At 39.5% G+C, this 23,858-nt stretch overlaps 2 protein-coding genes across 5 annotated transcripts in view; one reads left to right on the top strand and one right to left on the bottom strand.

Annotated features, from left to right (window-relative positions):
• Positions 1-1,621: 1,621 nt before the first annotated feature.
• Positions 1,622-20,580, bottom strand: MZT1 (mitotic spindle organizing protein 1). Its single transcript, XM_002824332.5, has 3 exons — positions 20,399-20,580; positions 12,093-12,238; positions 1,622-3,523 (listed from the first exon to the last, which is right to left on the bottom strand). The coding sequence occupies exons 1-3, from the start codon at positions 20,475-20,477 to the stop codon at positions 3,500-3,502; spliced, it is 249 nt and encodes an 82-aa protein (XP_002824378.2). The 5' UTR covers positions 20,478-20,580; the 3' UTR covers positions 1,622-3,499.
• A 137-nt stretch (positions 20,581-20,717) lies between these two features.
• BORA (BORA aurora kinase A activator) overlaps positions 20,718-23,858 on the top strand; it is a 30,303-nt gene continuing 27,162 nt past the window's right edge. For 2 of the 4 annotated variants that reach the window (XM_002824330.6, XM_054529106.2), the window contains exons 1-2: positions 20,718-20,882; positions 21,786-21,953. In XM_002824330.6, the coding sequence (XP_002824376.1) occupies positions 20,718-20,882; positions 21,786-21,953 (333 nt within the window). The other 2 variants (XM_024230720.3, XM_054529107.2) reach the window with 2 other exon arrangements.

Here is a 23,858-nt window from a genome sequence, read left to right on the forward strand (position 1 = left end):
GCATGCAGCAAGTTCTCAATGTTAGTTATTTTCAACCACGTGGTACATGTTGTTTCCTGGATGCCCAGTCTATCCATTCATTCAGCCAACATGTATTTATTGAGCATTTATTATGTGCTAGGCACTGTTCAAGATACTTAAGATACACCGATGGAAACACAGAAATATCCCCGCCCCGTGGGACTCTCAGGTAGAGGTATATTTGTTTATATTAATAGATATAACTAAGTAAATTGTATACTATGTTAGAGAGTGGTAATGCTGTAGGACAAAAACATGGAGATGGGCAATGGTCTTTGGAAGATTGGCAAGGTTTAAGATTTAATATACATGTTAAACGCAATATTCTTTAAATTAAAATCATTTTTTTTCCGGGAAAATTATATTCCCTTCTTGATTTCCATTTGCTGATAATATCTTCGTTACCCAGGCTTAGAAACTCAGTCACCTTATTTTCTTTTCTATTTTCCCCATAACCTGCCATTAAGTCCCAAGTTTTTTATTTTTTGTAATGTCTCTTGAACCTACCCAGATGTAAGCATTGAGGCCTGGGTTACTGTCATAGTGTTCTAACTAGTCTCTGCTTCTAACCTCTCCCTGCTCAAATCAAGCCTACATGTCGCTAGCAAAGCAACTCCCAAAAAAAGCTTGACCATGTCCGCTTCTTTCTCTAATGCCTATGGAATTAAAGTAAAACTTAAAAAAAAAAGTTTAAAAGCTGGCAATTCCACTTCTGGGTATACACTCCAAAGAACTGACAAGGACCTGAACAGCATTTGTATACCAACGCCCATAACATTGTGGCTACTGTGAATAGCCTTTTCAGAATAGACAAAAGGTAGAAACAACCCAATGTCCACCATATATATAAAAGAATACCTGTCTCCCATGTATATATATGAGAGACATAGTCATCCTTAAAGAGGAAATCTGGATACATGTTATAACATGGATAGATCTTGGAGACATGCTGCATAAAATAAGACAAACATAAAAGGACAAATATGATTCCACTTCCATGAGGTATCCAGAATAGTCAAATTCATTGACATAAAAGCAGCAAACTGTTTACCAGGGGCTGGGAGGAGGAAGCAATGGGGAGTTATTGCTAAACAGGTACAGAGTTTCAGTTTGGGATAATAAGAAAGTTCAAGAGATGGACAATAGTGATAGTTACAATACAGTAAGAATATTCTGAATGTCACTGAACTATGAAACTTAAAAATGGTTAAAAAGGGCAGGGCATTGTAGCTCATGCCTATAATCCCAGCACTTTGGGAGGTTGAGGCAGGCAGATCACTTGAGGTCAGGAGTTTGAGACCAGCCTGGCCAACATGGTGAAACCCCACCTCTACTAAAAATACAAAAAATTAGCCAGGTATGGTGGCAGGTGCCTGTAATCCCAGCTACTCAGGAGGCTGAGGCAGGAGAATCATTTGAACCCAGGAGGCGAAGGCTGCAGTGAGCCAAGATCATACCAGTGCACTCCAGCCTGGGTGACAGAGTGAGACTCCATCTCAAAAAAAAAAAAAAAAAGGTTAAAATGGTAAATTTTATGTTCTGTATTTTTGCCCTATAGAAACACAAGTTGAATTAACAAAAGCATATATTAAAACAAAAGTACAGGCCAGTACCACCAAAGTGGTTTTATTTTTGTCATTGACAACAAGCACAACACTGCAATTGTATCATTATTTTGTTTAGTTTCTTAAATATTACTTAAGTATGCATTAAAAATATATGTTTACATTTTAAAAATGTGACACATTAAAGAAGTCCTCTGTAAACACGATCCCATCTCAATATATTTTCCTGCTTTGTTTCATACATAAATAACTTAATCTACAAAGTCATGAATAATACTATCAACTCTTATGGCCTGGAAGTATATACAAATTTTGGAGCTTGACAAAAGTGTTTTTTATGATTTTATAAATGACACATAGTATTTGTAGTGTTTATTATCAATCAAATGACTTTTTACAAATTCCTACTGTCTCCTCAACCTGTTCTACCAGTAACAGATCTTCCAGTTTACTTGGTAAAGATGCCAGGCATTTAAAAAGTCAAAATGGTCAAAATTCTATATTTTTTAAAAAAAAAAAAAAGCAGAGAAGGTTGCCATTTAAATATTACTAAATCTTAATAAAACCACTTCAGCTTGTCTGAAAAACAAAAAATCCTACTAAAGAGTGAATGCTTGTACAATCCTATAAATGGTACCCAATAAAATCTAAAATTTAAGAAATAATAAAATCAGATGAAATCCATATTAGTTTTGCAAAAAAACTCCACTGAGATTCTATTACAGGAACATAATCAATACTATTCTACATTTTCTAAAATTTATTTTTGAATCTTCACTTTGATGAGTTCAAATTTTAAAGGCAAAAATAATGACAAACAAAACAATTCTGAAAAGCCATCTTATAATCCTTGATATCAAGATGTTAAGACGGTTTTTTAAAAAAAGCCATACTTAAGATTCCTAATATAGAACATTCGATTGTTTAGTTTTGTTTAATGACTGGAAATCCTTATTTCTTCAAAAAATAGCAAGTATCTTTTGAAACACATCACCCATCTAATAATTTATTAAATAACTATTCAAGATTTATTAGGTAAGCACTAAAATTACTTTTATGTAATAAAAGTAAACAGGAATTTTGCATGTTCGCTGTTTCATTTTACAAATTTTTTTTTAGTCCTCTATAGGATATAAAACTTTAAGAAAACATTCTCAACTAACATTCTCATTAGATGTAAATGATTCAAATTACAAATAATACTAACCTAAGCATTGTCATTACTTTTAAAATCCAAGTTTCTCAAAGTTTGATTTTTCACTCAATACAAAAATGACCTGGTTCACACTATTAGCTGCCCAACAAACTGTTTAAAAAACTAAATATTCTTTGTTCAAGAGCAGATTACAAGAAATGTTTTCCATGCTCTTATTTCAAAAAACAAGATTCTGATATACATAATGAATCTAAATCAAAATTCACAAATGGTGGCTGAAATCCTGTCAACTTTCAGCCCAATACAACATAAATCCACAGTTATAATGCATAAACAATTCAAAATTAAAGTTTATAATGGAAATGTCAACAAGTCATAACTACTACACATTACTACTGATGGGTTCCACTATACTTCAACCTGGCACAGCAGATGTGCACATCTGATAGACAGACTGCTTAGAAAATTAAAGCTATCAGAGCTATAAATAAGGAATACATAAATATGAACATAGCAATGCCAAAGCATTAGAGCTGTTAAAAAAAAGTGAATAAGATGTGATGTAAACACATCTGATAGTTCTCTCTGTAAGCCACTTTCCACTGATTTATAAAGCTATGGTTTTATAATTCTTTTAAAAAGGAAAATTTTTCTACACTGCTGCATGCAGTAATTTCATTGTACATTCTCAATGACAATGCAATCTTCAAATCCTCTTGCAGAGCTTGACATATCTCATCAGAATTTCTCCAGAAAGTCAGCTTGTCATATTTTCAGCAGCCTAGAACAAGAAAGTAAGATTCATTACAATAAAACCATGGAAAAAGAGGCATCATGAAGATAAATTTGTCAATACTGCACTGTCATTAACAAACAAGTATTTCCCATAAAACAGAACCACTTTTATCACAGTAATGCAGTGCTTTTCATGTTTTGCTATACATCAGGACTACCTTTTGAATGTACAGTTAACAGTCCACAGGCTAACAGTGGAAAATAGTTATATCACCTAAAATAATAGTTCAGAGCACAAAAAACATACTGCTACTTGAAACATTAACCTATGGCAGACCTGTTCCCACAGACTTCATTAGTTTGTCTGTTTCTGTGTGTTTTATTCTAGTAATAGGGATTAAGAATGAAAAAGACCTTTCATGCTACAAGGCAGAGAGAACAAGACCAAAAGATGAATAATGAACATCTTATCTAATCCTGTCTCATCTACATCCTTAACTACTATTCTTTCCCAGGTGATTCTGAAGAAATTCCAAGATACCATATCATCAATAAATGCTTTGATACATTATTTCTAGAGACTTAAACAAATCACCATACTATTATCCTACCTAAAAAACTTCTTAATGTCAATATAAAAAGATATAATTTTAAATAAGTTTAATTTTAGAAATATGTATTCGTATTTTAATTCATTTACCTTTCTAACTCCTTTCTATAAGACCTACCTACACAGGGACACATCACAGATTTACACTAAAGTATTAGTAACAGTACAGGACATCTGTAAGAGAAAGAGCAAGGCTTAGTCCACAGGACTTCACCATAATGGTATAACTTAAGACACTGGGGTACTAAAATAGAAGATACAGGAAAATAGGTTTTGCTCAGAACTTCTCAAATTACAATATGTAGATGACTGCTTACACATAAATCCTAGAACTAAGGAGGTAATATAAAAATTCAATGTCAATAAAGAATCACTAATAAAATGCACTTAATTAACAGTCCAATTTATGCTGTGGGAGATGCGTACAAGGTGGCCTATTTATGGCTGTTGAGTCACTTATGTAATTAGGGAGATACATAGCTAGCTACTCTTACTATAAATGACTTAGACCACATCAATATACAAATCTGTGGAAGTAAAAAGCAAAAAAATTCACAAAAAATAGTTACTGTTTTCTAAATAGTCAACCAAAGAGCAAAAGAAAAAAGTAATGTCTCAGACCAACAGTTTTTTGCAACATTTCAAGATACCCTTGATTTGTTATTCTACATATTCCAAAAAAGAGACAATAAATACCATACAGATAAATTCTAAATACCAGGAATTCTAGATAAAGATAGAACACAGTAGGAACAATTTATCTTAATTTTAAAACCGAAAGAAATTAACAAAAAAAAAAAAAAGAGAGACAAAAAAATTCATGAGCAGCAACCACACAAGGCAAGGAGAAGAACCTTATGCTTGTAAAGCCAATAAAAGGGTGGTCAAGGAAAGGCAGATGTGGCTCAGTATATCTCTAAACCCACCAGCTCCCCAACTCTGTCCCAAATGGCAATAAGAGAGAACAAGACTTTAATCCAGGGAGAAGCAAACTGATGAGTTATTCTTTTTCAATTCACTGAAATCAAGTATAACACTTTATTTTTAAAACAGCATGATACTATCTGGAATGATGTTCACCAAACATTATTGCAGGTTATCTCTTTGGTAATCCTGAGTGATTTTTTTTTTTATTTTTTGTATTTTCTGAATTAAATATCTTAAAAGAATAAGGATGCATTACTTTCATAAAAATTACACAGATTATGTAAATTACTTCAAAAAAACAAGTTCTAATAAACACTTGTTTGCTAGAAACTCCCTAGTTGTTGCTGTTGTTGTTTTCACTCTGTTGCCCAGGCTGGAGTGCAGTGGCACAATCACAGCTTACTGCAGCCTCAAATGCCTGAGCTCAGGCCATCCTCCTGAATAACCAGAACTACAGGTGTGTACCACCATACCCAGCTAATTAAAATAAATGTTTTGTAGAGATGGGGTCTCACTATGTTGCCCAAGACAGTCTTAAATTCCTGGCCTGAAGTGATCCTTCTGCTTTGGCCTCCCAAAGTGCTGGTATTACAGGCGTGAGCCAGCACACCTAGCTGAAACACCCTAGTTTTAATGAGATGCTAGTATACTGTTTCTAGATCATAGGAGAAATGCATTTTAAGAGGCTTCATGTATGTGAGAGACAGATTTTCCATTCAAATAGTCAACACTTTCTGATTCTGTGTATCTTAATTACTGATTTTACCTCCCACATCTCACTATGGCCCACTGGATGCAGAATAACTAGCATGCTAAAAGCTGAAAAAGCTATGTTAAATTGGCATTTCTGAACTGCCTATCCTAATATCATAGCTTATATTTTGCCTAAGAAAATGCTATGCCAAAGCACTTGTCAGTCACCCGCCTCAGCTAGGTTTCTTTGACTCTGGTTCTCTTATATGCACTCAAATTGCAGTACAAAACAAAAATATCTTCCTATTATGTTAATTCCCTTTCAAATTCAAGCACAGTAAAACAAAAACTCTTGCAGTTGTGGCAGATCTGTACTAAATAAATCTTTCCCTCAAAAATTTTGGAAATACACTGATAAAATACTATAATACTCTTTCTTATTTTTATTAAAAGAGTTATTAGATAATATTAAGTCAGGGAATGTGCCCATGCTAAAGCCCAAGGACTCTTGTTTCTAATAACGACTTCATCTTTTCCTAAACTGCTGGCTCAGGTATTCTTGAGATTTTACTGGAGGAGAAAACTTAGTAGTTAAGTAAACAACTCTGAAGTCAGAGAGCCCAAGTTCAAATCTCAGGTCAATCACTAACTGTAAAGTTCTTGAGGTAAGTAAATTAGTCACCATAAGCTTCAGTTTCCTTAGCAGTGAACTACTAATAGTAGCATAGGATAAGTATCCCTTGTCAGAAATGCCTGGGACCAGAACTGTTTCTGATTTCAGATGTCCTAAAATTTTGGAAAATTTGCATTAAAGTTGTCCCTTGGTATCCATGGTGAATTGTTAGTTCCAGGACTCCCCATCTCCCCCACCTCACAGATACTAAAGTCCACAGATGCTCAAATGCCTTATATAAAAGGGTATAGTATTTGCATATAACCTACACGTATCCTCCCATATACTTTACATCATCTCTGGATTCGTTGTGATACCTAACACGATGTAAACACTATGTAAATAGTTGTTATCCTGTATTGTTTAGGGAATCATGAGAAGAAAAAAGTCTGTACATTTTTAGTAGAGACACAACCATCCTTCACCCTGTTCCCCAAATATTTTTGATCCACAGCTGGTTGAATCCATGGATGCAGAACCCACAAATACAGAGGACTGACTGTACTTGCTGACTGAGCACACCTAATTAGAAAATCTGAAATGTTCCAGTGAGGATTTCCTTTGAGTGTCATGTTGGTACTCAAAGTATTTCAGATTTTGGGGCATGCTGGATTTTCAGATTTGGAATGTTCAAACTGTAGTAATCACTGTTATAATGATAGAGGAAATAATGCCAGTAAAGCCTGTAGAACATACGGTCTGGCATGAGAAAAGTATTCATATAAATATTAGCTATTCTTGTTATTCAGTTATTTTTCTTTCTGCCATATGAAAGCCATAGGTTTGAGTTAAAAAAGAAACCTCCATATCTAAATAGGAGACAAGTGCTGATAGCCAAGATAATGGGTAAAAGGCCTAGACAGCATTTCAGAGATCTAAGACGCAGCCCTTCCCATGACAGGCTCTGAGGCCTAGGATCAGGACCTGGAGCAAAGGTCATGCATGTTATGCTTTAGCAAAGAACTTGGCTGCATTGTGTCCATGTCCTAGGGATCTGTGGAAGTTTGGACTTGAGAGTGATTTAGGGTATCTGGTGGAAGAAATTTCTAAGCAGTAAAGTGTTCAACATGTTGCATGGCTCCTTCTAACAGCATATGCTCAGATGCATGAGCAAAGAAATAACCTAAGGCTGGAACTTATACTTAAAGGGGAGGCAGAGCATAAAAGTTTAGAAAATGTGCAACCTGTCCATGTGGTAGAAAAGAAAAGCCCATTTTCAGGAGAATTCAAGGGGGCTGCAAAGCAACCACTTGCTAGAGAAATTTCTGAATCTAAATAGGAGGCAAGTGCTGATAGACAAGATAATGGGTAAAAGGCCTAGACAACATTTCAGAGATCTAAGAGGCAGCCCTTCCTATTACAGGCCCTGAGGCCTAGGATAGAATGGTTTTACGGGCCAGGCTCAGGGCCCCACAGCCCTCCACAGCCTTGGGACATTGCTCCTTGCATCCCAGCCACTCTGGCTCCAGCCATGACTCAAAGTGGCCCAGGTATAGCTTGGGACACTGCTTCAGAGGATCCAAGCTATAAGCCTTGGTGACTTTCATGTGGTATCAAGCCTGTGGGTGCACAGAGTACAAGGGCTGAGGCTTGGCAGCCTCCACCTAGATTTCAGAGGATATATGGAAAAGCCTGGGTATCTAGGCAGAAGCCTGCTTCAGGGGTGGAGCCCTCATGGAGAACCTCTACTAGGGTAGTGCAGAGGGGAAATATGGGGTTGGAGCCCCCACACAAAGTCCTCACTGGGGCACTGCCTAATGGAGCTGTGAGAAGAGGGCCACCGTTCTCCAACCCCAGAATAGTAGATCCACTGACAGCTTGTACCCTGAGCCTTGAAAAGCTGCAGACACTCAACAATGCCAGCCCATGAGAGCAGCCGTGGGGGCTTAACCCTGTAAAGCCACAGGGGCAGAGCTGCTCAAGGCCTTGGGAGCATACCCCTCCCACCAGTGTGCCCTGCATGTAGGACAGAGTCAAAGGAGATTGTTTTGGAGCTTTAAGATTTAATGACTACCCTGCTGGATTTGGAACTTGTATGGGGCCTGTAGCCTCTTTCATTTGGCTGATTTACCCCTTTTGGGATGGGAATGTTTACCCAATGTCTATAATCCCATTGTGTCTTGGAAGTAAACAACTTGTTTTAGATTTTACAGGCTCATAGGTGGAAGGGACTTGCCTTGTCTCAGAACTTTGGACTTTTGAGTTATTGCTGGAATGAGTTAAGACTTTGGGGGACTGTTGGGAAGGCATGATTGTATGTTGCAATGTGAGAAGAACACATGAGATCTGGGAAGGGCTGGTGAGGGAATGATAGTTTGGATGTGCATCCCCACCCAAATTTCACCTTGAAATGTAATCTCCAAAGTTGGAGGTGGGGCCTGGTGGGAGTTGACTGAATCATGGGGGCAGATCCCTCATGAATGGTTTAGCACCATCCTCTTGGTGCTGTTCTCACTAAAGTGAGTGAATTCTTAAGAGTTATGGTTACATAAAACTGTGTGGCACTTCACTCTCTCCCTCTCTTCCTCCTGCTTTTGCCATGTGACGTGCCTTCTCCCCCTTTGCTTTCCATAATGATTGTAACCTTCCTGAGGCCTCCCCAAAAGCAGATGCCACTATGCTTTCTATACAGCCTGCAGAACTATGAGCCAATTAAATCTCTTTTCTTTACAAATTAACTGGTCTCAGGTTTTTTTGTTTTTGTTTTTTTTTAAGAGGAAGTCTTCCTCTGTCGCCCAGGCTGGAGTACAGTGGCGTGAATCTTAGCTCACTGCCACCTCCACCTCTTGGCTTCAAGTGATTCTCTTGCCTCAGCCTCCCAAGCAGCTGGGATTACAGGTGCCTGCCATAATGCCTGGCAATTTTTGTATTTTTAGTAGAGATGGGTTTCACTATGTTGGCCAGGCTGGTCTTGAACTCCTGACTTCAAGTGCTCTGCCCACCTCAGCCTCCCAAAGTACTGGGATTACTGGCTTGAGCTACCATACCCGGCAGGTATTTCTTTATATCAATTCAAGAATGGACTAATACAGAGTCTACTATAAAAGTGAGGATAGTAGTTACTGGAGGGGAGAGCAAGAGGGAGGGGTTAGTGACTAGGGACGGGGCAGAAGGGGGATTATCTGGTGCTGGCAGTGATGGTTGCATGGATATTCTCTTTATGACACATTTTAGCTCTACATATGTGGTTTACCCTTTTTAGTTAGATTTAATAATCAAGAGATTTTAAAAAGCACAAAAACAAACCTAAAGAATAAGAACTCATTGGAAAATAATCTGAAAGATATGTAAATTGCACGTTTTAAATAGTTGTTTTCTTAAAGGTAAGAAAAAAGAGAAGTCACTTTGTATCAGGTATCAGAAGGTTTTATTTGTTTGTTTGTTTTTCCCCCCATTGACCGTCTCTATGAGCCCATGTTTTGGACAAGTTTTAAGATGAACTAACTTAAAGTTTCAGTATTCAAAGTGAGTTAGTGCTATATAAAAAGGGAAATAAAATCACAAGCTTTTAAATCAGAAAGTCTGTGGAAGAGAGAATAGGACATGTTTTTAGTTGCCAATCCGAGCAATCAAAAGGTGGTTAATTTGAATTTGAAAAAAGGTGGCCCTCTGGGAACCTGGTGGCAGCAGCAGTCCCCTGGTCTCTGAGGCACTCTTGGAGTCACTTTTTCCTTTTCTTGAAGATAACACATGGGCCCTCAGCTGAGCAGCTCTATCAGCCAGTTTCCTCTCTAAAGAATTCCAGTAATCTGACAGCCTTCTTTCACTTCATCCTGTCCAAGCTGGCAGTGTTTGTGCTGAGATGGTTGACTGGCTCTATCACATACCTAATGTCTTCACAAAAGTCTAGCCACACTCTTAGCCCTGTCTCTAGAACATGTTATTCAGAGAGGCTAAGAATTTTCTAAATTCTCAAATGCTAGTTCCTTTTCTCTTAGCAGGTCCTTACTCAATTGCTCATTTGTGTCACATTATTAAGCAGCAAAAAGAAATCAGGCTACACCTTCCACAATTTGCTTGGAAATTTCCTCAATGAAATATCCAAGTTCATTGCTTACATATTCTATTTTCCTTCCAACAGTAGAACATAATTCAGCCACAATCTGTCACTTTCTTTTTTTTTTTTTTGAGATGGAGTTTCGCTCTTGTTGCCCAGGCTGGAGTGCAATATCGCAATCTTGGCTCACTGCAACCTCTGCCTCCTGGGTTCAAGCGATTCTCCTGCCTCAGCCACCCAAGTAGCTAGGATTACAGGCATGTGCCACCACACCTGGCTAATTTTGTATTTTTAGTAGAGATGGAGCTTCATTATGTTGGTCAGGCTGGTTTTGAACTCCTGACATCAGGTGATCCACCCACCCTGGCGTCCCATAGTGTTGGGATTACAGGCATAAGCCACTGTGCCTGGCCCATTCTGTCACTTTCTAACAAAGATCACCTTTCTTTTAGTGTCCAATAAATGTTCCCCATTTCCATCTGGGTCTTGACTAAAAGTGCTTTTAACATTTATATTTCTAGCAACATTCTGATCCTAATGTTAGTCTCAAAAAAACCCTGAAGCTTTCTCTACAGTTCTCTTCTCTTCTTTCTGAGCTCTCACCAGAATTGCCTCAACATTCACAGTTCTACAAACAGTTCCTCTTCAAGGAAATCTAGTCTTTTTCTTTCAAGCACCTTAAAACTTTCCAGTCTCTATCCAATACCCAATTCCAAAGCCACATCCTCACTTTTAAGTATTTGTTACAGCAACACCCCACTTCCCAGTACCAAAATCTGTATCAGATTTCTGGGACTGCCATAATAAAGTAACCACATATCAGGTGGGTTAAAACAACAAAAATCTATTTACAGTTTGAAGGCCAGAAATCCATACCTATTATACATATTTAACCAAGGCATTAGCTGGGTCACGCTCTCTGACAGCTGTAGGGGAATATCCTTCCTTGCCTCTTTCTAGCTTCTTGTGGCCACAGAAAATCCTTAATTTTCCTTGGCTATTTGCGTCCAAATTTCTCTTGTCTTACAAGGCCACCAATTATTGGGTTAGGATCTACCCTAATCCAGGATGATCTCATCTTAATTTGATTATATATGCAAAGAAGGTCATATTCATTGGGACCAGGGGTTAGGACCTGAACATGCCTCTTCTGGAGCAGGCACAATTTTACTCACCAAATAGCACAATTGTAAAAACAGAGACTTCTGGGAAAACATAACATGGTCCATGGTAGTAGTAATTTTTCTTTTTTTTTTTTTGAGACGGAGTCTCGCTTTGTCACCCAGTCTGGAGTGCAGTGTCGCCATCTTGGCTCACTGCAAGCTCCGCCTCCTGGGTTCATGCCATTCTCCTGCCTCAGCCTCCCAAGTAGCTGGGACTACAGGTGCCCACCACCACGCCCGGCTAATTTTTTTGTATTTTTAGTAGAGAATGGGGCTTTACTGTGTTAGCCAGTATGGTTTCAATCTCCTGACCTCGTGATCCGCCCACCTCAGCCTCCCAAAGTGCTGGGATTACAGGTGTGAGCCACTGCACCCAGCCCGGTAGTAGTAATTTTTATGATATGAACATGCACTATTAAGCTCCTGGTCTTCTGGTGGTGTTGGATGTTAGTTTAACCTTGTTTAGCCAGGATGTTTCCCGTAACTTCATCATTAATCATTTTTCTAAATAAAAGCATCTTTATTTAGAATGAACTAATAGGAATCTCCAACCTTCAGTGCTTCAGTAGCCTTGCGAAGCTCCTTAATAACCGATGATAAAGCTTCTGGGTTAATTCCTTGTTCACAAAGCCGTACACAAATAGACAGAGTTTCCATATCTAAGCCAGTATTCAAAATTCTTGAAATCTCAAGCAGAACTGAAAAAAGATACCAAAAAAAAAAACTTAAGGCTTACAGCATTTAAAAATATGCATAGAGTACTTTCATTAATTTATATATCACTGCACAATACCAAGGAATTAGCATAGCATCCCAGGTTTTGGAAATCTGCATGTAATACTTTCTTGCCTTTAGTTTTAGAAACTTAAATATAAATATAAACTTACACCTTCCCTTCACATAACTGCCTTTTACATCTTGCTATATATTCTAGCACTCGTTTAATATCTAACATGTATCCACCATACTTAGGATAATTCTGAACACTTGCTTATTTTTTAGTATTCTTTTAAAATGCAGTTTAACTAGTCGCATATTATTCCATTTTATGGAAACACTATACTTAGCTACTCTGTTACTTTAAAAGTTAGGCTGCTCTCATGTTTCTCTCATTAAAATAATATTGATAAGAATCTGTACATACTAAATTTTATTTCATTAGGATAAATTTCTAGAAGTAGAACTGCTCAGTCAGTAATATACATACTTAATTTGCTGAACTGACATACAATAGTCAAAAAAAGGTAATGTACATATTTAAGGCTTTAAAAGTGTTTAGAAACTTTTATAACAATTTGATAGCATAATCATGTCTGTTAAATCTAATAATAAAAATGAAACCTTATAGTTTTTAAACTTCATTTGTATAGTACTGCATTTTATTGTAGTTGATAGAACTCTTTGTCTTTAACATGAGAAGCTCAAACAGAGAAACTTGGTTTCCAAAGTGATTTTCAGAATCCCTTCCATTACAGGTTGTAAGTACACCGGTTCCACTGAATTTTGTTTTATGATTGCTTCCCAGAGAGTATTTAGAATATTTTAAGACAACTGTCAACATATTATCTATTGTTTCCTATATCATTTCCCCTTGGCATTATGCTTAGAAAGTTATTCCCCATGATAAGATTATATCCACCAGTATTCTCTTCCAGCACTTTAAAGTTTATTTCCCAATACCCCCCATAAGTATTTATCTCCCTAGAGTTTGGGTGGAAAATAGGATCTAACTTTTCCTCCCAGAAATGAGCCAGTTGCCCCAGTAAAATTTATTGACTGACCTAAGTTTTCCCCACCCAGTTGAGATGCCACCTTTATTCATAGTAAATTCCCATATACTTACAAATTTGTTACATGTCTATCTTTTGTAAGGGCAACCATTTAATTTCTAACTTTATATTGCATGTAGTAGGGTAAACATTCCGTTGTCATCTTTCATTTATATAAGCCCTTTTATTCTTTGGATGAACTGAACATTTTTTATCAGTTCTAAAAACAAATTCCAACTGGATTCTGATTAACTGTATAAAAACTACATATTATTTTGGGAAGAATGGACAAGTTATCAATATTTAGTCACCGATTAATTTAAGTCTAAGTCTTTCTGAAAATTCTTATAGTATTTATCATGTTCATGAGATAGGTCCCTCCCATTTTTTCCATATCAGATATTCACTTTCATCCCTAGAAGTTCAATTTGAGCCAGGCGCAGTGGCTCATGCCTGTAATCCCAACACTTTGGGAGAGCAAGGTGGGCAGATCACCTGAGGTCAGGAGTTCAAGACCAGCCTGACCAACATGGAGAAACACCATCTCTACTAAAAATACAAAATTAGCCGGGCAAGGTGGCACATGCCTGTAATCCCAGCTACTTGGGAGACTGAGGCAGGAGAATCACTTGAACCCGGGAAGTAAAGGTTGCGGTGAGCCGAGATTGCGCCATTGCACTCCAGCCTGGGCAACAAGAGCAAAACTCTGTCTCAAAAGAAAAAACAAACAAAAAAAGCAGTTCAATTTGAGTCTTAAAAAAAAGTCTTCCATGCCTCTACTAAACTTTTTGGAGATATGGAGTACAGTTCTGATGCCCTTGTCTGCTAATTCTAACATCTGTGTGATCGGGGGGGTGTTCGTTACAATTGACTGAATTTTTCACATCATGGGTCATACTGTTCTGCCCTGCATACCTGGTAATCTTTGATTGGATGCCATGTACTTAGAATTTTACTTAGGTACCAGATATTTTTGTATTTCTATATTCTTGAGCTTTATAATGAGATACCGTTATCTGGAAATGGTTTGATCCTTTCGGGTATTACTTCTTAGATCTGTTAGGCAGGACCAGAGCCCTGTTTAGCGTAGGGCTAATTATTCCCCTTACGATTGAGGTAAGAATTCTGAGTACTGTATCCAATGTCTCATGAATTACAAAGATTTCCATTCTGGCTGGTAGTTATAGGCACTATCCTCAGCCTTGTGTAAGCATGGTGCACGGTTCACTCTAATCCTTCTAGCTGGTTCCCTCCCAGCTTTCTGAGTACTTTCCTCACACATCTGCTAATCAATGCTCTGAATACTTAAGGGGGACACTTCTACAGATCTCCAGCATTCTTTCTGTGCAGTTCTCCCCTCTCAGGTACTGTTATTCAAACTCTACCTGCCTTGGTCTCCCAGGTCTTCTAAACTCCTCCTACTCACTTCAGTGTGTCCACTGGGTTCCGCCTGGGTTCTCCCTGCTATACTGAGGCCTGGAACTCTCTGAAGGCAGTGAGCTGGGGCAACCCAAGAAATCCCTTTGCTTGTTTCCTGTCTCTAAGGGATCACTGTACTCTGATGCCTGATGTCCAGTGTCTTGAAAACCATTGTTCTGTATGCTTTACCTGAGTTTTCTTGGTTGTTTCAAGTAGAAGCATAAATCTAATCTCTGTTACTCCATCTTGGCTGGAAGATGACAGCTCTTCCCATTTTCATTTCTTCAGTTTTGATATTCCAATTTACTGATACTTTGCTCTTCAGCTGTATGCAGCCTGTTATTCATATTATCTGCTGAATTTATTTCAAATTTATTTCAATAGCTTTCAAGATTTCTAATTTCTCCCCATAATCACTTGTTATATAACTAAATGCTTACTTATAGTGACTAATTTCACAGCTGTTGTTCCTGCCTTCATCTATTTAAGGCTATATTCTTAAACTGTATTTGAGATTGCTCTATTATCTCTATTTCTTGAAGTATAAGCAAGCAGCAAAAGACAGTGGTTAGGAGTGTGATCTCTAGAGCTAGACTACCTGTGTTCAAATTCTAGCTGTAGTATTTAGTAGGCAAGTTACTCTCTCCGTGCCTTATTTCACCATTCTCGAAAGTGAGGATAATAAGAGTACCTATTTTAAAGGATTAGTGTGAGAATTAAAGGATACACTTAGAATGGTATCCATTTGTTTTGCTGACACTGCCTTGCAGTCCTTTGGAATGGTGCTTGGCATACGGTAGGGCTCAATAAAAAAGAGTTCCCTGTTACTACCACTTTCCCTCTTTTTCATTTTCCATGTTAGTTGCTCATGTTTTTCATCTACCTTAGGTGCTTTGTCATTCTTGGCTGAAAACTCATCTTCCATAGATTTATTTTAGGTGTCCTGGACTGGTGGCCCATTCTAAGATAGGAAGCCGTACCCTAGCCTTAGGCCTCTAGATCAGGCCTTGTAGTATTTTGGGTCCAGATCCAAAAAACACATGGATGGTGCTTCTCAATCTCTGGCTGGGACAAATGGCACATTTCTGACTCCCAACTTCAGTGAGGCAGGGTAGCATGCTTTGTCAGGTTCTATTCCCGACAATTGCCTGCTGTGGTTCCTATCTGCTCCTTTCTTTTGGGGGGGAACCTCTCTCTTCCTAATCAATGAAGACTTCCCTTCTTGCTTTTGAACAGGTCTATCCTGATAATTATATTTTCTTACTATTTCCTATTTTTTTATATGCTTAAGAGTTTCAGCAAGTGCTCAATCTACCATATTGAATCTTCACTTTATTTTTGACTGTCTTCCTAAATGGATTCTACTTAGCCCTTGTACATTCGAAGTGGTTACCATCAGTATACTGGAACACTACGTATTAAACTTTTTAATCACCAGTCACCTTGATGAATTCTATGATGCTTCTAACAGTTTTTCAGTTGATTCTCTCCCTTCTCTCTCCAGTTTCCAGTTTGTTCTCTTCATGGTAGACCCCCACGTATAAAGGCTATGCTTATTCCTGACTTCATGCCTTTGTTCTTGCTTTTCTTCTCTGCCTTTTATCCTCCCTTCATATAACTCAATGCTGTTTTCTTAGTCCATCTCATTTCTGGTTTCTTCTTTAAGCCTTCTTTCCAAACGGACACCTATTTTTACTTCCTATTTTCACAAATCGCCTGTAATCAAAAACTATTTCTTTAGTGCCTACCATATAATCAGTACAGGTTGAACACTCCTAGTCCCAAAATCTGAAATGTGAAATGCTCCAAAATCCAAAACTTATTAAGTACTGACATAACACCATAGTGGAAAATTCCACACCTCATATAATGGATCAAAGTCAAAATGCAGGTGCACAATACACAGTTCATTCAGCATCCCTGAGGGAAAAAAACAAAATTACCTTCAGGCTATGTGTATAAGGTATATATAAAACACACATGAATTCTGTGTTTGGACTTGGGTCCCATCCCCAAGATATCTCATTATGTATGTGAAAATATTAAAAAAAAAAAAATCTGAAATCCAAAACATGGTCCCAAGGTTTTTGGACGAGAGATAATCAACTTGTAACTATATGTATTTTGTGCCTGTTATGCTACTGCTGCAAACACAGTTATGAACAAGGTATATATGGTCCCAGTCCTCACAGATATTAGTCCAGGAGGAGAGAGAGATATTAAAGTAATAACTGATTCCAGATATAAGTAAAATAAAGAAAGAGTGGAATACTTCTGAAACAAATTACAAGGGCATCTTACCAAGTTTGGAGGGACACAGTGTTTAGCAAAGACTTGTCTGAAGAAGGGACAATTACACTTAGACATCAAAAGTGAGTAGAAATCAACCAGACTAATACAGAGGCGGGAGGAAGGGTGATGGGTGAGAGCAAAGAAAACAGCTTGTGTGATGGTTCCTACACTAGAGGGAACTTGGTAAATTCACAGACCTGAACTGCTATTGTGAAGGCAATGTAATTAACAGGGTGAATGGGTATAAAATATGAGGTAAGTCCTAGTGAAGATCTTAGAACTGTGGAAAGCTACTGGATGCTATAAAATAGGAACATAAAAAAATCAAATTTGTATTTTAATGACTTTTTGGCTGAGTATCAAATGAATCTTTAAAAAGTCCAGTTATATCACAATTTTGATAAAAGACTGGCGGGTAGTATGAACAGGAGATATTTAGCCGACCTGAAATGAGTCAAGAATTGAAAGGGCTTAGTGAAGAACAGGAGGCAGAGGAAGTGAGAAAGCAAGATTGACTTCTAGATTGCTTTCTCAAATGTGCAACTGGATTGATGGTGGTAGCATGGACTGTTTTGCTGGCACTGCCTTGCAGTGCTAGTCAAATGGAATCTATATACCATAGATTCTCTCACGCCTATAATCCCAGCACTTTGGGAGGCTGAGGCGGGTGGATCACCTGAGGTCAGGAGTTCGAGACCAGCCTGGCCAACATGGTGAAACCCTGTCTCTACTAAAAATACAAAAATTAGCTGGGTGTGGTGGTGGGCGCCTATAATCCCACTTACTCCAGAGGCCGAGGCAGGAGAATTGGCTCCCATCCCCAGCTTGAACCTGGGAGGCGGAGGTTGTAGTGAGCCAAGATCACGCCACTGCACTCCAGCCAGACTCGGTCTCAAAAAAAAAAAAAAAAAAAGTAGTGCTATGATAAAGCCTCTCATAAGGAATAATCATCAAAATTAAAATTCAGATGCACAGGACGATTTTAGAGGAAAATAAAAATTAAAGTATAAAAAGCAATCAATATAGAGTACCTAACATATCAAAAAGCTGAAAAGCAAAGGAGGCAGCCATACACAGTGGGTTGGTGGGGGGTGTTGTTGAAAAGGCACGACTATTTTAAGTGTGTAGAATTTTAGGGATATAAGGATGAAAGCAGAGATCTTATGCAGGCCTTATTTTAAATAAGCAGAGACAGCTCTTTTCAGAGTGAGGTGCACAGATAATTTATTAATAGAAAGTCAGCCTGCTTCCTCCCATGTCTTTAACAAAATCCTTTCATTTCATGATCAAAATGCAAATGTAGCCAAGAGTTCTGCAATTCATGACTTAAAGGGGGGTTCACAAATGCTGCCATTGAGGGGAGAAATGGTATTCAAAAAGTTTTGAAAATTTCACTTTTGATCTCACGGGTTGATTTAAATACTGTGTAACACCACATCCCCTCTCCTTCATTTTTTGTTTTACTTCACTTTTTCGTGTTCTTACTCTCTCTATAATCTTCATTAATTCACACCAAGTTTTCTCAGACGAGATCTTGATGATGCAGCCAACACAAACCATCAGTTCTCAATTGTACATCAGTGGTTCCACCAGAGAAAATGTGAGTTTTCTATTCAAATGGGATCCTGCAGCCATACACATAAGGAACCTAAGTACAGCTAACATAAGAAAATAGGCTAGAAGTGAGGTCTTATACTCTTTTTCCAAGGAAATACACAAGATAGTAAATTTATATATATATATATATACACACACACACACACATATATATTCATACATAAATCCACTTACAAAATAAAACTATTAAGTGTTGATACACTGAAAAGGATAGAAAAATAGGCTGAATATTAAGAGTAACATTCTCAGAAAAACAGCAAGGTAGATACTGAACAAGTGAAAAATTAGATGCAAAGGCTCTGAAAGTGTAATTCTTTGAAAAGAAAACCAGAACCAGTGCGGAAAAAGCCAGCAGCCCCTCTGCAGGTGCTATATAAGAAAATGAGGCCGGGCATGGTGGCTCACGCCTGTAATCCTGGCATTTTGGGAGGCCGAGGCGGGTGGATCACCTAAGTCAGGAGTTCGAGACCAACCTGGCCAACATGGGGAAACCCCGTCTCTACTAAAAATACAAAAAATTAGCCGGGTGTGGTGGGGGGCACCTGTAATCCCAGCTACTCCGGAGGCTGAGGCAGGAGAACCGCCTGAACCCGGGAGGCGGAGGTTGCAGTGAGCCGAGGTTGCGCCATTGCACTCCAGCCTGGGCAACCACAGCAAGACTCTGTCTCAAAAAAGAAAAAAAGAGCTTACGGTGAAGGAGAGAGAGATACAGCAGTCAGAATTTCATAGGGTTATTTTTTAACAGAGAGGGAAGCTGACGTGAGTAGACCCTGGAAAACGTCTAGGCCCACTGCAAATGACAACATGGATCAAACACTCAATACAGGTGGATGTGAGTAAAAAGGAGACAAAGAAAGAAGACTACAAGAGAGGCCATTTGAAATAATATAAAAATAATTGATCATCTTTGATATGTTTTTACACGGTTGTCTTATTTAAATATTCACAACTCTTGGAGGTAGGGTTTTATTTTACAGCAAAAAAAAAAAAACAAAAAAAACTAAACAGGCTCAATGATGTTTAAATATCTAGTCCAAGCTCACCACAGGGGCATAAAGTGGCAGAACCGACATTAGAGGTGGACAGAGGGTAACCGCAAGACACTAATTTCGTGTTCTGCAACGCTTGCGTAGGCTTCACACACACGTGCCTCCGGGGCCGAAAACAGGCGACACCATAGCACTTGGGCACTGGCGTCACCCGCTTCAAGAGGAAACTAGGATAATTAGGACGAAAGGGGAACTTGTTCATTCGCAGGATATTAAAGGCGCCTACTTAAGTGCGAAGAACAGGAGGCATAGCGGTGACCAAACACCTGGCCCCTGTCCCCGCCGGGATCCCAACCTTGGGGACCCCCGAAGCGCCCTGCGCGGGAATCGGGTGGGACGCGGTACGCAGGAGGGAACGGGTGTACTGGGTGGGGTGGGCGTGGCGCCGTCACCGCAGGAGATCCGGCCGGTAGGGCGGACCTGGGACGCGGGATAGAGGGGGCGCGGCATTCGCGCGAGAGGGACGCGGTGCGCAACCGGCTGACTAGGGGGCCGCAACGCCTAGCGCGGGCGACAAACTACGCAGCGGCGGAGACAACTCTCAAGGGATAGGGCCATCAGCCCTGCGGCCCTGGCAGGTCCCTACCAAAGATCTTGGAAGATGCCGTTTGGGGCACTAAGGGGACCTGAAGTCCTCCCCAGGCTCCGCCCAGGCTCGGGGCCTTGGCTCTGGGAAGACAGGCAAGGTAGAGGGAGCGCAACGGACACTCACCGTCCATGGTCTCCCGCACCGCATTCAGATTCGCCGCCGCGGCCGCCGCCGCCGCCCCAGCACCGCTGCTACTCGCCATGGCTAAGGCCGAGGGAGGCGGGAGAAAGGCCTGACCCGGAACTGGAGCGCCTTCCTCTCTCCGGGGCAATCACACAACACGTCTCGGCTCACGCCGGGCAGGCTCCGCCCCTCGCGCTCGCCGCCGGCGTGAGGCTGCGTTGATTTGAATTTGGAGCCTCGTTCCTCTGCGCGGAACGTGGAGCGAGGAGTTGCTATTCGAATTTCCTACGCGGCCTCCGTGCGATTGGCTGGTTCGCGGATGGCGGGACGACACGATTGGCTAGTCGCTCACAAGCCCCGTGCCCTGGTTGGCCCAAGACAGCGCGGAAGCGGGGAGTTAAAGAGTCTGTGCCTGTCGTGGAAGCTGGCCTGGCCCCCGGAGCTCCCTGGAGTCGGTACTGGGGGCTTCGTTTTGTACGCACCGGTAGGTACGCTCTTTGTGGTCCCTGGCCTTTCCTCCTGTCTGAATGGAGAGGTTTCTTTTCCCAGCTCCTGACTTGCCTGCCCGCTTGCCGCTGGTGAATGGGAGCAGTCAGGGAGTAGGTGTGGAAGAGAGGGGCACCAGAAAGAGTGGCCACGTAGGGTTGGGGGCGACGCCTCCTTCGCGCTCCATCCAGCGAAGCCGGCTGCATCTCAACCTTCCAGAAGTAGACTCTTCTCCACCCCACCCCGCCAAGTTGTAGCCTCCTTTGATTGCAAGTAATGCAGTCTCGCTTTCTATCCCGGGAGGGGTGGAGGGGAGGTCTTGGCGAAAGGAGGATTTTTGGAGGAAAGGGGACCCCAGGCAGTTAATTTCCTAGCCCTTGTCAATCATACTTCTCTGGCTAGGACTCATGTGCAAGAAAGGCACAAGCTTCCTCAACTCTTACCTGCTTGCTACAAAGAATTGTTTAATAGCAACTGTAGTTGGATAGGGTATCCGAAGAATGTTCATAATGTTGAGACATGAGATGATGAATTTTAAAAAAATTGTAGCTATAAGTCCTTTAGTTGAGAAGAAATCTGGGCCTGTTGTAACCTTTAGTTTCCTCAGAGGCAGATCTGAATTCATATTTGATTGCTGCGTATAAGCCACTTCACTTCTCTGAGCTTAATACTTTCGCAAAATAATATCACTAATAACTTACTGCTATAGCTTTCAAGGTTATTTCGAGAATCAGTTGAGAACATTTATATGTGATACTTTTTTGTAAGCTGTATCATAGCCCCAAGAGTGTTAGGTTTTGAGTTGTTTTTGTGACACATTTGTCGAGTACATTTTAATAGTTAAAATTAATATCTATGGGACTTTGTAATTTTAACATGCATACTCTTCATTTCTTTTTAGTTTTCTCTCTGTGCTATGGGAGATGTCAAGGAATCAAAGATGCAAATAACACCAGAAACTCCAGGAAGGATCCCTGTTTTAAATCCTTTTGAAAGTCCTAGTGATTATTCTAATCTCCATGAACAAACTCTCGCCAGTCCTTCTGTTTTTAAATCAACAAAATTACCAGTAAGTTATTCCTGACTAGTGTTTACAACTAATTTTAAATGTGAGTAATTACAAATAATTTTAAATGTAAACATCTGTCTTTACAAGGTAAGGAGGAAATACATTATGGAGCATATATAGCTGCAATGTACTTTTTAAAATTGTAGTGTTCATTATAATCTAGTGGTTAGGTTAATAAGTTAGCTAGAATTTTTTTTTTTTCTTTTTAAGTTCAAGAACAACATATGTTAGCTTCCTGCAGTTGTGGGTGTAGCTACATTCTGTGGTTGATGGTATAGCTACTAGTACATTACAGAAGAAGCTGCATCATCTAATATGCTGTTCTCACTTATTTGGCAAACATTATTTGAGTGTTGCTATGTGTCAGATAGAGTGCTAAGCAGGGATTACACTGTGAACAAGTTAGGATCATTAGGCACAAATCCTTAAGGAGGTTGTACTCCAGTGTAGGGGTCACAAACTTTCTGTTGGGGCCAGACAGTAAATATTTAAGCTTTACAGGTCATTTGGTCTCTGTTACAACTACTCACTTCTGTCTTGTATCACAAAAGCAGCCATAGGCAATGTGTAAAGAGATAAATGTTACTCTGTTCCAATACAGCTTTATTTATGGACACATTTGAATTTCATATAATTTTCACATGTCACAAGATTTTTGTTTGTTTTCCCAACCATTTAAAACTGTCAAAATAATTCTTAGCTTGCAAGCTATTATAAAAAGAAACTAACGCCTATTTTAATGTGTTAAACAGAACTAGATGAGTAATATCAAGACAGTGTGATAGGTGATATGATTAGTGCTTAGCACAATAATAATATGAAGGAAAAGTGTTCTTCAGGATATTAGCAAAGGTTTCATCACTTTATCTTTTTTTTTGGTGGAGATGAGAGTTCACTATGTTGGCCAGGCTGATCTCGAACTCCTGACCTCATGTGATGCACCCACCTCAGCCTCCCAAAGTGCTGGGATTACAGGCATGAGCCACTGTGCCCAGGCCACTTTGTCTTATTTTGCTGTTATTTGCTACACTGGATAAGTTCTTTTGACCTTGGATATTTCAACCTATCAAGTTACTTAGAAAAACTGCAAATAGGGTGGCTGTTTCTGCTACACTTTCATACAGGTTTTACAATGAGCAGTTATGTACAAGTGGAAGGTCAAGCAGTTTATATTGAGTCATTTCATCAATCTGACCTTATGATTTTTAATTGAATCATTAAAATTTATCTCTTGGTCTTACTAAAAATAAATAATAGATTGACGGCAGCTTAATCCTCAAAGTTGGAATGTATGGCATCTTGTGTTTTTAGGACTGAATTTGCCTAGAATATATTTCTAATTACAGATTAGGATTTGGATAAACCTTTAATTCAGTTGCATGGTTGAGTACAGAAAGGCAGCACTGGTTGCCATTCATAATTATTTTAAGGATCAACTATGTTATGAGCTTCTGCAGCCATCTCCAAAGTGACTAAGGACTTTCAGTTCCTTCTTAGTGAAAGTAAAGACGTTTGATAACTGTGAGAGATTTTTACTTTTACATGGGTTTAGTTTATCACACTGATGAGTGTTAATTGTGAAAGTTTTATATCTTTATTACTCTGTTGTGATTTTTCTCGTATTACGTAATTCCAACCCAGGTGAAAGATTCTGATATTTTAAAAGAGATACAGGCTGGGCGCTGTGGCTCATGCCTATAATCCCAGCACTGCCAAGGTGGCTGATGACTTGAAGTCAGGAGTTTGAGACCAGCCTGGCCAACATGGTGAAACCCTGTCTCTACTAAAAAAAAAAAAAAAATACAAAAATTAGCTGGGTGTGGTGGCGGGTGCCTGTAATCCCAGCTACTCAGGAGGCTGAGGCAGGAGAATCGCTTGAACCCGGGAGGTGGAGGTTGCAGTGAG

Source organism: Pongo abelii, chromosome 14 (genome assembly GCF_028885655.2).
Source record: "Pongo abelii isolate AG06213 chromosome 14, NHGRI_mPonAbe1-v2.0_pri, whole genome shotgun sequence".
In the NCBI taxonomy this organism is placed as follows: Eukaryota; Metazoa; Chordata; class Mammalia; order Primates; family Hominidae; genus Pongo; species Pongo abelii.

Coding starts and splice junctions, on each gene's coding strand:
- MZT1 (XM_002824332.5), bottom strand. CDS start 20,477: ATGGCGAGTAGCAGCGGTGCTGGGGCGGCGGCGGCGGCCGCGGCGGCG. Junction 12,239..20,398: donor GGTGCGGGAGACCATGGACG/GTGAGTGTCCGT, acceptor ATCTTTTTTCAG/TTCTGCTTGAGATTTCAAGA. Junction 3,524..12,092: donor AGGCTACTGAAGCACTGAAG/GTTGGAGATTCC, acceptor TTCTTGTTCTAG/GCTGCTGAAAATATGACAAG.